Source organism: Rhineura floridana, chromosome 3 (genome assembly GCF_030035675.1).
Source record: "Rhineura floridana isolate rRhiFlo1 chromosome 3, rRhiFlo1.hap2, whole genome shotgun sequence".
NCBI lineage: Eukaryota > Metazoa > Chordata > Lepidosauria > Squamata > Rhineuridae > Rhineura > Rhineura floridana.
Genome location: NC_084482.1, coordinates 179,314,378 through 179,329,304, shown reverse-complemented (window position 1 = coordinate 179,329,304; position 14,927 = coordinate 179,314,378). Strand labels below are relative to the sequence as shown.

Genomic DNA, 14,927 nt, shown 5'->3' with positions numbered 1-14,927 from the left:
TTGCATGGGCATTTTTTGCAACACCTGGATGTTTCTCAAATAGAGTCTACCTGGCTATCCCATCCCATCACCTGCCTCTCATTCAAATAGGCTCCAATCTCTGCAGCTTCCCCCACTGCCCTTTGATGTCTCCACTTCCGTACACTGGAAATTTTTGCCCTTCATGCATACCATAAAAATGTAAATGTACTGCCTTCAAGTCAATTCTGACTTATGGCGACCCTATGAATAGGGTTTTAATGAGGCTGAGAGGCAATGACTGGCCCAAGGTGACCCACTGAGCTTCATGGCTATGTGGGGATTCAAACCATATAGCACTGTAAAATGGGAATGTTGCACAGCAAGAGGGCACGGGTGGCACAGGGATGCTGCAAGTAAGAGCAGCAGGCATCCCACTGTGCACAGATGCAAAGAAAGGAAGCCTCGCCATAGCTTTCTTCCCTCAGTTTTACACATGACTTTTGCCTCCACACGAGGGTGCATGCACCCTTCCCATGCCAGCTACATCACTAGCTGTGGAACATTTTCAGGCAGGGATGGGGAGCCTGTGGGCCTCCCTACGGGGTTGGACTCCCAGCTCCCATCAGTCCCAGGCAGCAGGGCCAGGGATGATGGGAGTTGTAGTTCAGTGGCATCTGGAAGAAGACCACAGGTTTCTCATCCCTGTTTTCAAGACATGTCACTATGTCAAGGATGAGAAGCAGAGTTACACACCACAAAGGATTTCAGATACAGGCTTAAATAGGGCAGGCTGAAGAGAGGGAAAGGAGGGGAAAAGAAGTACAGATCCCATTTTTATTATTTATTTATTACATTTATTTCCCACCTCTTTCCCCAAGGAGCTCAAGGTGGCGTACATGGTTCTCTTCCTCCATTTTGTCCTCACAACAACCCTGCGAGGAAGGTTAGGCTGAGAGATTGTGACTGGCCCAAGGCCACCCAGCAAGCTCCATGGCTGAGTGGGAATTTGAACCCCAGTCCCCCAGGTCCCAGTCCAATCACTTCACCACACTGGTTCTTATTATGTGGCTTCTTCTTGAGACCTAGATGTTCATTTTCAAAATAATATTCATACCTTGCTTTTCTGCCAAGGAAGCACCAAAGCAGCTAATGAAAGCAAAGACCACACACAACCAATGCAATAAACAGTATCTAAAAAAAGAAAGAAAAAATTAACTCAACGGCAGCAAGGATAAATTCACAAAAGAGAAAGATTAAGAACACAGCATTGCAATATTGATTTAAGTCTTTCTTCTAACTAGTCAAATAAAAAAGCATAGTTCACAAACTATTAATCATCAGTTGATCACTGCACAGTGTCACATTTTAAAAGTATGCCATGTAACCCTTACATACATCTGTTTGAATCTGTAAGTTTTGCACTTGAGACACGAAGTAACGTAGCTGATAACTACAGTAATATAAACCAGTGAACAAGCCTTTCTGGAACTTCAGCCAAGAACTTGCAAGACAGAGCATCTTCCAAAATCCTGGATGTGTCATGGTTACATATACAAATGTCAGTGAGAAGAGACACATCAAAATGCAGAACAGCAAGCAATTTTTTTTAAAAAACAAGGCTTTAATCTGTTTTTCATTTACCCAGCATAAGCATTTGGAAATACAAATACAAAGATTTATTGCAAATATTTCTAAACTTTTACAAAGTTATGTATCAATGCCAACTTATCACTCAGATGCCAGACAGCAGTGATTAGAACTTTTACATCGAAAGAGGTTCTGTGGTATCTGTTAACAAAGCTGGCATTTTGCTTCCCACAGAAACATTGATAATTATGACCCACCCTTCCCACCTTCATCATCCCCTCCAGTGTTTGGGGTGCAGGGGATTGCGCAAGAGGAGAAATTCAGACTATTGAAGACATCACATCTCTCCCAGACACCCTCAGGGAGAACATGTCAAAATAAGTGCTCAGGCAAATAACTTTTAAAGAGCCTGTTTCATTCACATTGGTAAATGTAACTGAGCCTAACATTCCACAGCTGGCTTGGGTAATTAATGCCAGCCCTGTACAGAAATCTACCATTACACCCCTCCACTTTCACATTCATCTCAGGGTCAAATTAATGTTGTCAAAGCAGCACATGTAACAGCCAGCAGAAAATAGGGCCACTGTCTTGTTTCACTGGTACACTGGGTTTTCTTTCCTTTTTTTTTTTAAGCATCCAAAAATAATCTAAATATATCACTAAGGTAAACCGATCTTCATAGATTGTAACTCTAGAAGGATTGATTCATGCAGTGAACTAGAAAATGCAAGAGCAATTAAAAATACCTCAAAGGTGATAGGGAGGGGTCAAATCAGCCCCGTTGGAAACCCTGGAGTGTAGGCAAGGCAGAGGATGATGGACCTATGATCTGACTCAGTATAAGGCAACTTCCTAAGCATCCTATTTTTAAGTGACAAACAAGCATATTCAATTTGGAACATTATACAGCAACGAGAGTGGCTGTATACAATAGCCAGCATGGATTTTTCACATTCTGCAATGTTAAATTGAAAATACCCCCATGCCATTCTGATGCTTCCCATAAGCTCATTTCAAAACAAAACCTTACAAAACTTATAGTTCTGAAATCAGAAACGCTTGCTTAACAACTCTGTCAATTTTCATGGTGATACACAAAACAGTCAGAGAGAACAGCCACTTGACTGGCTGATTTTTAATTAATTTAAGAAATTTTGGCTGGAAGCCAATGATAAGGGCAGGCATGCTCAGTAAGGACCAACTGTCAGTGTTCTAAAAGCCTCACAGCTGCTGGGCTTGGCTAATCAGGGGGCCACACGTGAGACAGTCATGGCTTCCCTCAGAGAATCCTGGGAAGTGTAGTTTGTGAAGGGTGCTCAGAGGAAACTCCTGTTGCACTGACAGAGCTCCAGTGGCCAGACTGGTTTAACAGTCAGCCACTCTGATTGAAGGTCTGTGAGGGGAACAGGGCGTCTCCTAGCAACTCTCAGCACCCTTCACTAACTACACTTTCCAGGATTCTGAGAGAAGCCATGACTGTCCAAAGTGAAATAAAGGCCTGGTGTGGATGTGGCCAGGGAAAGCTTTGGTTTAAATTTGGTAGGAGGCTACATGTGTCTGCTGTAGAATAAAAAGGTGGGGGAAAGCCTGAAAAAGAATGATTCTGTTCACAATGTTTTCCTTTTGGAAAGGAGCTTCCCTTCTGCCCAGTGCCCACCCACCCAATCTCCTCCCCTCCCACTCCCTGCCCCTTCCCTGGGTCAGTGTTGGACTACGACCTGGGAGACCAGGGTTCGAATCCCCACACAGCCATGAAGCTCACTGGGTGACCTTGGGCCAGTCACTGCCTCTCAGCCTCAGAGGAAGGCAATGGTGAAATCACCTCTGAATACCGTTTACCATGAAAACCCTATTCAAAGGGTCGCCATAAGTTCGGTCGACTTGAATACAATCCATTTCCAAACATGATTGCACAGAAATAAATCCCATTGAACTCAAAAAGTATACAAATGATCAAACTAGGGTTGCCAGGCCCAGCCTCTAAGAGGTCTTCTATATCTTTAAAAGTTGTGCAGGGGGAAGGGAGAATTTCACCTTGTGGTTTTTCCCATTACAGTGTTGCAAGAAAACCTGCACTTGGCTGGATTTTCTCTTCTCTTAAAGATACAGAATTATTCTCAGGTCCTTAGCCTGGCAACCCTAGATCAAACCCACCCTCCCTTCTCCCTCCTATCCCCCCTTTTGCCCCTTCCTTTGTCCCTCCCTCCCCATCCCCTTCCAATCCCCTCCTTCCCCTCCCCCTCCCCTTCCTCCTCCCCATGGTCAGTTTTATCTATCTTAAGCATGATTGCATGGACATAAATACCATTGAACTCTATAAGCATGCAAATGATCAAACCTGCCCTCCTCCTCCCCCTTACTTTGCCCCCCTCCAATACACTCCTTCCCCTTCCCCCGCCTCCTCCCCCATGGTCAGTTTTTCCTATTCTAACTATGATTGCATAGGAGTAGATACCATTAAACTCAATAAGCATGGAAATGATCAGACCTCCTTTCCCCCTCTCCTCTCCCTTCCTCCTCCCCCCTCTTTCTTCCTCCTCCTCCCCTGCTCACTTCAGCCCTCCCTCCCTCCCCCGGTCAGTTTTACCTATCCTAAGTATGATTGCAGAGGAGTAAATCCCACTGAACTCAGTAAGCATGCAAATGATCAATCCATTCTCAGCAAGCTTGCACAGGATCCCATTTCTTACCTCCCGGATTAAAAAGCAGGGAAATTCACTAATAGGCAAAAAAACCTTGCGGTTTAAGAATGTACCTATAGCCCACAGATATTTCTATCAAACTTTAAAAGACAGGGAAATTGGGCCCTACAAATTTGTCAAAATGCAAACACAATTTGGGTTGGTCTTTCAGTCCAATCCACTTGCTGTGTAGCTTGGAAGAATTTGGTAACAACCAACCCAAATTGGGTTTGCATTTTGACAAATTTGTAGGGCAGCCCAATATCTCAAGAGAGGTGGTCAGGTCTCCTGGTCCCCTGGTACATTCACTATAGCTGCCCAATTTCCCTGCTTTTTAAAGTTTGATAGAAATAGCTGTGGGCTATAGGTACATTCTTAAACCGCAAGGTTTTTTCCTATTAGTGAATATAATCTCAAAGTTCAGAATCATTTTCCCCCTTCAGATCCAAAGACACATATGCATAGGTCTTTTGGTATCAAAACCCTCAAACTTCTCTCAATACTCCTAACAATGACCCTATCATGTCATTATGCCCATTTTGCATAACAGAGGCAGGATGGACTAGAGAACAGTTGTTTACTGAAAGCAAGGGTGGGAAGTTTGTGGCCTTCCAGATGTTGCTAGACTACAACTTCCATCATCCCTGACAATGGAGTTGCACACCAACAGCACCTGGAGGGCCAGAGGTTTCCAATCCCTGGCTTACAGCTACGCATTATAATGAGCCTCCAGCAGAGGAGGCTAATTACTGGAGCAATGCCCCACTAACCTCAACCTGCCTTCAGCCTGCCCACACACCTGTCTGCCTTCTTACTTATAATCAGTCCAGGAGTGGGTGGCATTGGCTGTCAACTTCCTGTTCCTCAGTGTTGCCCTTGTTCAATTCAGCAGGGAGGAGGTGGAAGAGGAGTCAAAGCTAGATTTAGTTGGCTCTGCCTGTCATTGGTTCTGCCTCCACCCACTGTTGGGCTTCCTGCCTTCCGCCCCACCAGCACCAGTGGGCACCAGCCACCACTGGTCCAGAAGGCATTCGAACTAGACTTTGAATGTCAACAGTATTTCTCAAACAGTGGGCTGGGAGCCTCCAATGGACTTCAGCCTACTTCCAGGGTGGCTCAGTGCCAGAGCTCACTCAGTGCCTGAGCTCACTCAGTGCCTTCTCACTCCCCTACCCTGCATGGCATAGCCTTCTGGACCAGCATCTGCGAACTCCCCAAATGTTGAGTAAGAGTGTCTGGAAGACAGAAGTTTGGGGAGGGGGGGGAATCTCTGAAGGAAAAGGCCAGAGGAGGCACTGAAATTTTTTTAAAAGAAATGTTTTAAAAGGCTATTCTAATGCAATAAAAATGAACTGAGAATAGAAAGGAAGGGAATACGACAGGAAAGCTATCATTGGAGAAAGAAGTGACTTAAAAAAGAAGGGAAGGAGGATGAAAAACTTGCAGCAGGGTATAAGTTAAGTGTGAGAGGAGATAGGGAGAAAAACATTTCAGGAATTGTTTTTAGTAAAAATACTTTGACACACATGTGGTGGTGAAATATAAAATAAACAAGTTTCTCCACTTAGAGCTTCTGGATTCTGCCTAAAAGGTGATGGCCAAGTCACAATATTTCCAGAGCCAATGTCTGTACTTAGCGTGAGGAAAGCTGAACTGTGGTACTTCTTTCCACAAGGAAATCACCATGACAAAGAATTTGGTCATTTCCAAAGAGGGACTGGATATCAATAGAAAAGGATGCTAGTAATTGCCAGCTCAAGATGTTAAAGTCTGTCTTTGTTTTGTGACTGATGGATCCCAGTAATTTCAAGCCCTCTCAAGCAGGCCTGGGGGAGGGGGGTAGAATGTTTGAGGATCCTGTGCTGCACTATACCACACCAGATCAAGAAGGCTGCAACTGTCCTCTTTTAAGATCAACAAGGATACAAACTGCAGCTTTACAACTGAGTTATGGGCTATGAATTGAGAGGTTCGCAAACAGAAAAATTCTGCTTTCTGCAGTTTGGAATGTAAAACTGGCTGGATATTCTAAAACCAGGCACTCTCTGCATTCTAAAATTGACAACAGTTCATGCTTAATTTCAGTCTGTTGTCACCCAACCTACAACTCAAGACAGACACAAGCTGAAGGGTAACTACCAAAAACCATGCAAGCAGTGGCGCAGTTTAACCCATTTGTGGGTTTTGGCCTTTTTTATCCACATGCAAGGAAACTCAGTTCCATTTTGTCTCTTGCCAGGTTCACTGCAGGGTTTTTTAGGGTTTCAACCTCCACATTGCAAATGAAAGGAGAATGCCTAGTGGCATTCAAAGCATTCCATTGATTTGTAAATCTCTTATTACACAGAAGCACATTTGGAGTTGGGGCCAAGGATGCCTTGGCGCTATTCCTCCAAAAGTGGAAAGAGGCATTTATTTCAGTGACAACTCAATGAATTTAACAAGTTACAACAGAATCCTGCTTGCTTTGGGGAGGAGGAGAAGGGAGGGAATGGCATTAAGTTTACTGACAAATTGGAGTTTGATTGCTATACCCAAAACAAGTAAAGTAGATCTCCAAGTAACTGGCTGGCAATTGTGCACTACATTCACACGACAGGGCCAAGCCAAGACATTTAGCTGCCCTTGAGACCCATGACATGGTGGCACCCTCCCTCCACTTTCCATGTACAAATGTCGACAGGCAATTGAATCTTACTCAACGCTGGCAATGGGACAGCATCCTCCATTGCACCCACGGGCAGCAGGCTAGCTTAGATGTCACAGGGCACAAGAGCCCTAATGGGCCAACCATCTAGTCCAGCATTCTTTCCACAGTGGCCATCCAGGAAGCCTACAAGCAGAACCCAAGTGAAACAGCACTCTCCCCGCTTGTACACATCTTACACCTTGCTGTTGTTCTTGGACCTTCAGCACCTGGTGCCGGAGGCAGCCTTCTAAAAATTTTGCCCAATGGTAGGGCTGGTTCCTTACAAAGCAAGGGAGAGGGGAAAGCACCTTGGATGCAGATATCCACTTATTTTCTGCATCCCAGGATTGTTTGGGAGGAATCCAGACCAACAACATTAAATGCTGAAGGGTCTTTTAAGTTTCTTTTCATCCCTCCAACACATGGATCAAGATTTAAGAGTTCACTTTTTTGTAAGAATATTTCCTGTAAGACCTGTTTGACCAGCAGTCAGCAGTTTGGAACAGAAGAAACGTGCCTGTACATCATGTGAAGTGATTCCTCTCAGAAACTACTGTCTGTTTCCAGCCTAAATAAAACAGTGCCATGATACACATCCGCAAGTTTTCTAGGAAAACCACTGCTTATCATATCTGGTACAGTGGGAAACATCTAGGTTCATCTCTCTGCTTGAACAAAAAAAATGATGCCCTTTGGCATATCTTTCAGATCAAAGTTAAGCTTGCCACAAAGGCTCAGGACAGGAAGTCGAAAAGAATACATAGAAACCTTGTTAATATTGTGTTAAGAAAGTCAAATACAATACACAGCAACCTTGTTAATATTGTGTTAATGTGTGATCCTACCTAAATTAAAACCAACCATATTTACTGATTTTCCAATTTAACATAGACCCCTCTAAACAGTATGCCTTAAATGTCTCCAGAGCAAAAAGGTGGTTGCAAAGTTTTAATGAGTAAGCAGGCTATATCCTTCTCCAATATGCTAGACTGGGGATGAGTAGGACTAAAGAAGTAAATTTTGAATAGAAACCCCTAAAAAAGTATCTGCATTTTCTAGAAAATTTAGCAGCAGCTATAACTTACAACCTTAGGTTATAATTGTGGAAGGGCTGTAGTTCAGTGGTAGAGCTTTTGCTTGTATGCAGAAGGCCCCAGGTTCAATTCCCAGCATCTCCAGATAGGACTGGGACTGAAACCCTAAAGAGCTGCTGCCACTCAGTGTAGATAATACAGAGCTGGATGGACCAGTGGGTTTGAGTATAAAGCAACTTCCTATGTTGCTAATGCTACAAACTGTGATAGATGCTACCATACCAAGGATTCCAGCTGGATGTCCCATGGGAAGTTTACACCCCATAACACCTCCACAAAGATACATAGATAGAATCTTTATTGCTCAGAGCCATAGGCTACCATAATACCGTACATAGACAAGCATAGATAATTATGATTATAAGCTGTGGTAGTTTCCAGATTATAGCTCACAGTCCTAGAAGCATGCCAACACATCTACAAGTTATAATATAAAGGTACAAGGAGGAGTGAGATGTACTGTAAATTCACAAACTGAATCATTTGGATCCACAGAGGCATTCAAAACTACTGTCCAAAATTATGGTGCTAACTTGCATTGTTGAATTGAACAGTGGTGGACATTGGTTGGAGGAGAAAGATAAGAAATAGTTACAAGAAGTTATGAAGATCCAGAAAAACATTGCACCCACATTAAATCACTTAAGCTTAAATCCATAATAATAATAATAATAAAATTTTATTTATGAGTCGCCTATCTGGCCGAATTAACAGTCATTCTAGGTGACGTACACTGACATAATAAAATACAATATAAAACCAAAACCACATTCAATAATTAAGCTAAGCAATGTTAAAAGCTAACCCATCCCAGAAATCCCATAGGCCTGCCTGAACAGCCAGGTCTTCAAGAAGGCCTGGTAAACTATGCCACAAACACATACATTGCTGAGGGTAGGGAAGAGAGGAGCTTTACTCAGGCAGCTTACATTTCAACAAATACAAAACAATTCTCTTGACAAAAGTCCCATTTGAAGCCCAGTTAGGAAAAAAAGCATCCTTTTAATAATGATATGGGGCCAATAGGATTGGTCAATAGTATGCCTCTAAGTCACAATTAAAACTGCTCAGACCTCCCCAAAGTATTTGTTGTTGTTACGTGCCTTCAAGTCAATTGCGACTTATGGTGACCCTACGAACAGGGTTTTCATGATAAGTGGTATTCAGAGGGGGTTTACCATTGCCTTCCTCTGACGCTGAGAGGTAGTGACTGGCCCAAGGTCACCCAGTGAGCTTCGTGGCTGTGTGGGGATTCGAACCCTGGTCTCCCAGGTTGTAGTCCAGCACCTTAACCACTACACCACACTGGCTCTCTCCCCAAAGTATACTTAGAATAATACAGAGGCAGTTTGCCTGGCAGCATTTACTCATGTTCACGGCAAAACACAGGGAGACAAAGGAAGCAAGTAGGACTATAAGAGTCCATAGCAACCTTCAAGGGTGAATAAGAAAACAGCTTCCTGGCACCATTTCATTCTACAGATGGGGCACCAATTGGGAGCAGAAGAACTGCCCTGCTGGATCAGCCCCAAAGGGTCCCTCTGGTCTAGCCAGGTGTGTCTGAAATTCAACAAACAGGGGATACCTCTCACAGGCATGCTGCCTCGGAAGATGGAGGTTCCATTTAAATATCCCAGCTACTAGCTGTTAATAGTGCACCAACCAGCTGGCACTAGCGCATGCTGAATCATCCTTCTCATATAGGCTGCGGACAAAACTCCACTTGACAAATAAAGAGCTTGCTGGATGCCTGCGTGCAGGACACTTGCAGAAGTCAAAAGCTGTTCAGCCAATTTGCCAGCAGTGGCTGTTAAGCCAAAGGCCATTAACACACACCACAGCTTGTCTCTGCATTGGGTAGAGAAAGGTGGCTTGTCTCGCCGAATCATATGGACAAAAGAAGCTGGCACTTTTGTGAACTGCCTGGACTACACTACAGCTGCCCACCACAGTAGACTTTTGAACAGGCCAGGGAAGAGAATGCCAGGTCCCTCTGCAATAGGCTATGAGTTATCGAGAAGCATGCTGTTGCTAGGGATGTCTGAAAGAAGAAACATTTGGGATTTCAGCAAAGCAGAAAATAAACCATTCTTAGCAGGCGGTGGGGTGGAGAGAAGAAGGGGAGAGAGAAATAATCCATTTCCCATGCAGAATCCATGCCAATCTTTTGACACAAAGTAAGGGAGGCAGCTGGCAATCACATGCTTATGCTTAAGAAACACACAGACACAAGTCATCCTCCAGCAAAGCAACTAAATGTTCTAGTTTGAAGGGAGACATCACCGTGGGAAGAGTCAGTCCTTCTGGAAATTCCTCTAGGTCCAGTCAAATGAAATATTTGTTTGGCCTCCTAATAGAGTGTGCCACTAGACCCAAGGACTTGCCACTCGAAAAACTGCAGAAAACCTTCCCAGAACCATCTGGGGCCAGGGGCTCTGGTGCAATTTTTAAACAGAACATCTTAAATTGAATGGATGCCGAAAGGCTAATGAAGCCAGCGCAAGCACTAAAACTTAAAGCCAAGTCCCAAGGGAGATGCATGGAGAAGGGGTGTGTGTGTGAAGAATGCGGTTCAGATTACTCAGGTGAATCAGAGTGTCATTCCCAAATAATTGCCACCTTGGCATCAAAACAAAACAAGATGCTCCTTCATGCTGTCTCTTATGGTCATTCCTTTCAAAGAGGAGAAAAAAAGCCAGACTGGTTTGTGACTGCATAAAAAGAAACAAGGACAACAGCAGCAGCAAAAAGCTCCCTGAAAGTGCCTCTGCCGATTGCAACTTTTGCACTCAAACACAGAGCAAGGAAAAAAGACAAGTCATCTCATTTGTCTCTTGAGGACAACAGAAGGAAGACAAATGGGGGAGGGGGGGAATGAGGAAGCTCAAATTATTTTGGAGATTCTTTTTTAACAACTAAAATAGACTGGAGAGCCACACAAACTAATTAGAGTTTCCCATTACTTATCTCACTGTATGTTATCTTTTAGGCGAGTCATAAAAACTTACTTAGAATCTGATAAGCATCTGAAACACACTCACACCCTGTGTTTCCCAGCAATTTCCTTCTCACAGAAACTACCCTCCCCTTTTCCAAACACACTAACTACTACCCTTATTCATGTCCCAGGACCAGCCAAGCAGCTGACCTGGGAGGAAGCACACCCCCCATGCTGGTCAACAAAAAAGCAACTTTGGTTTGCCCAAGTGTCAAATAGAAGGCCTGCCTCCCCTGCATTCAAGGCAACTGTTATAGCTCAAGCCCTGTCCAGTAAGCGCAAGCCAAGCCTCAACCAAGAATGGCACTGAGCAAAACCAACAGCTTTTGAAATGATTAAAGGTGAGGGCTGGGACTTAGTCTTAGCAAGGAACAAAAAGAGTAGGAACTGAACCAGTGCAGGTTCCTTTGTATGAAGGCTTGGCACACACTCTTCCTAGAGCCACCTTGTATCTCAGGAGTCAGGACAGGAATCCATCACTCTTTACAGCAGACACAGGAATCATTCTGCTTCCTTTTGAGGAGAGAGCAAAGACATTTTAGGTAGCTTTTAGGATATTGCTTTAACAGGTCCAAGTCTTCAATATATACTATGTTTTCTGCCTGGCTTAAAGGGATGTGTGATGCATTTAAGTTTTAAGAAAAAAACCATGCCTTGACTTTGGAATGGGGCATGACCATAGCTCAGTGGCAGAGTATCTAGCCTTGCATACAGAAGGTCCCAGGTGCAATTTTGCAGTTTCCAGGTGAGGCCAGAAAAGACTCCTGCCTGAAACCCTAGAAAGCCATTGCCAGTCACTATACTGAGCTAGATGGACCAATGGTATAGCTCAGTCTAAGGCAGCTTCCTATGTCCCTATTACTCACTCAAATGCTGTTACACTGTCAGTTACAAGCCTCTAGACTAGATCAAGTCTAAGAGAGTTTACCAACCCGAAGGACTAAATCAGAAGCCCACCTTCACACCTGTCAGAATCACTCAAATCAGAGCTGGGATGAAGTTCACCCAGGGCAGGCACCTCCCCCTGCAGACCCAGCACATTCATAAACAGCTGAGTCCCATTCTGAATTATTTTCAAGAAGAAGAAGAAGATTTGGAGCCAGGCCAAACCCAGTTTCCATTACTAGGCGTCCCTAAGTCCCACATACCAGAATAAGAATCCCCACCCCCTTGGTGATGGGCCTGGCTAACAAGGTGTCTCTGACCCCGTCTCCTCAGCGACTGCAACCAATCACGCCTCCCTTCGAGATGGGTGTGCGAGAGGTCCCGGGTCAAAAGATACTCCACTGTCGTTTCTCACGTTTTCAAAACGAGACACCGAAATCAAGAGGCCAGAAGCGGGCCCCGCCGCCAGACTGAGGAAAAGGAAGCTTCCCCTCCCTCAGAAAACAACGCTTCTTAGTCCGCAGACACGGTGCACTGCGGGGGATAAAACGAGAGACTCCCACAACGTCTCGGTCACCCGTACACACAGAGAAAGAGCCGTCGTCTCACTGCTCCTTCTCCGGAGGCAGCTGAAGTTCGTTTCCAGCCCGGCAAACTTCCACTGACCTGCGCGTCGCCAGCACCCCACGGAGCATGGCAAAAAGCCCAAGAAACCTGCAGCGCCTGAAGTCGAGGAGATCGCAAGACATTAAGCAAGTCGGTCGATCCTCCTCACACTGACACAACCAAAAAAAAGGGGAAGAATTCAAGTACTGCAGTCCAGCACGACCCCCTCGCGCATCCTCCTTTCCCCCCTCTCGAGGTCCATACTAAACTCCTCAAAATGCCTCCCGCTTCTGCTTCTTCTCCCCACCCAGCCCCAGGCAAACCAACCGGTCTTTTTTTCCTCTTTTACCTTGTCTGACGGCTTTGAAAACGATGGGATCCTTGCAGCTCCGAATAACTCCCAGCACGTCGTAGCGGGGCAAGCCCGACACCCGGATGCCCTGCACCTCCAACAAGAGCTCCCCTTCGCCGAGTTTCCCTTCGCCTCCGCCGAGAAGCGCCGTCTCCCCCTCACCGTCCTCCGCCGCTGCCCCGACGTAAGGAAACTCTCCATACTCCGCTCCCCCCAGGATGGTGACCCCGAGCAGGCCCTGAGCCCCGCGGCTGACCGTGCATTGGTGCACCTTGGTCGTCCAGTGGTTCTTCTTTTGGATCACTTTCGACATGGCGATCGCAAAGTTTAACTAGATAATTTTAAAAAAAAATCTAAGAGCAGAAAACTATAAATAAAAGGACCGATGACGGACCAGACAGACAGACACACAGCTGGCTGCTCCGAGCAAGGGAGTCAGCCCGCTGGGGGCATAGAACAAGCCTTCCCCGGGCGCTCCCTGCAACTTTCCAGCCGCCCCGTTCAAGCCATCATAGAGCAAACTTTGCCCGGTTCCTGCCCGCAGCCACCGCCTCCTCCGCCAGCATTGTTCCCATCCCAGCTCCGCAAACCCAGCTTTGATCACTCCAGATAGTCCCCTAGACGTTCTCCTGCTGTCCTGACGCTTTGAAAGGCTCTCTTCCTCCCCCTCTCCTTCAGGGGAGCCTTCTGTCCTTCGTCTCGTTAAGTAATCCTGCTCTCCGGCACAGTTTCCCCAGTGCAGCTTCTGGTCCCGAACCCTTCGTCCCACCTGGGAACGTGCAAGCTCTTGCCTTCACTTCTTTCTCCTAGCCACTTTCTTCCCCCTTTCCCTCCTCCTCAGTTTTGGCTTCAAGCGGCCACGGCTCCTTTAAGCGCATACAAAGACGCCGCTTGTTTTGTTACATTTCACTCCCGTCGGTTCCACCAAGACCAAGCAAAGCGAGAGAGAGCAGCGATAGGAACCGCTGGCGCAGGCGCCCGGCCGACACTCCTCCCCCCTGTTCCCTCGTCTCCTCCCGTTGGAGAAAAGCTCGGGAGTCCTCGCTGTTCTAGGCATGTGAGCGCTCCCCAGGTCTTATGCGCACAAAAGCGCTGACGGGGAGTGAAGCCACTGCCCTTAAGGCAGAATGCCCATAAGCAGCTGCTAGACCAGAAACTAGGCTGGCCAGATGTTTCTTATTTGTTAAGGGGCGGCCCCTTTGTTTTCAAAGGCTGCCCCTTGTTCCAGACAATTACAAAGAGATACTCTCTCTCTCTCTCTCTCTCTCTCTCTCTCTCTGTGTATATATATATATATATATATGCTCTTTAGTGAATGCATATATATACCTTTTCTGTTCCTTTATTAATTTGGAAGGTGCACTACTTTGGACTGCAATTCTAAATGCACTTAAAGCTGTTGAGGTTGCAATAGTAACTGCACTTACCCATTCCAAGCAAAGCCAGTAGCTTCCAACATGCAGAGAATTGTGTTGTTAGCTAGGCTGCAATCCTAACTCTACTTACCTGGGAACAACCCCCCCCCCCTGAATTTAGTAGGGTTTACTTCTATGAATACACATGGTTAGGACTGCATTGTTAGTTATACCACAATCCTAAACAATGTACTAGGAAAGAACATTGCAACAAGTTGCTTTTAAGAGAAAGTGTACATAGGATTGCGAGGAAGGCCGTAGCTCAGTGGTAGACATCTACCTTGCATGCAGAAGGTCCCAGGTTCAATCCCCAGCATCTTCCTGTCTGGAACCCTGGAGAGCTGCTGCCAGTCAGTGTAGACATTAGATAGACCAATGGTCTGACTCAGTTCCGATGTTCTTATCTGCAGTGTCAATCAGTGAGGTATTGGTGCCATATATTTGGGCAGCAGGCTATCACTTGTTTGGGGGGAAGGGATGAAGGAGGGTCTGGATTAACCCCCTCCCTATTGGTGAGTGGTGCTGACCCATGCACTGTCTTGAACCAGTAATTACCAGAGCTTGGAAATAACTAGTTACAAGTAACAAATTACTTGTAATTTATTACTTTTTTGAGTAACGAGTGGGTAACTTCATTACATTTTGTTGGTAATAGA

General features: G+C 45.5%; 1 protein-coding gene across 20 annotated transcripts in view; it reads right to left on the bottom strand.

Moving 5' to 3' along the window:
* MAGI1 (membrane associated guanylate kinase, WW and PDZ domain containing 1) overlaps positions 1-13,924 on the bottom strand; it is a 732,128-nt gene extending 718,204 nt beyond the window's left edge. For 10 of the 20 annotated variants that reach the window (XM_061618701.1, XM_061618705.1, XM_061618710.1 and 7 more), the window contains exon 1: positions 12,854-13,922. In XM_061618701.1, coding sequence (XP_061474685.1) covers positions 12,854-13,169 — 316 coding nt within the window. In that variant the 5' untranslated portion in view covers positions 13,170-13,922. Of the gene's footprint in view, positions 1-12,853 lie in introns of all 20 variants that reach the window. The other 10 variants (XM_061618707.1, XM_061618718.1, XM_061618720.1 and 7 more) reach the window with 3 other exon arrangements.
* Between the last annotated feature and the right edge of the window lie 1,003 nt (positions 13,925-14,927).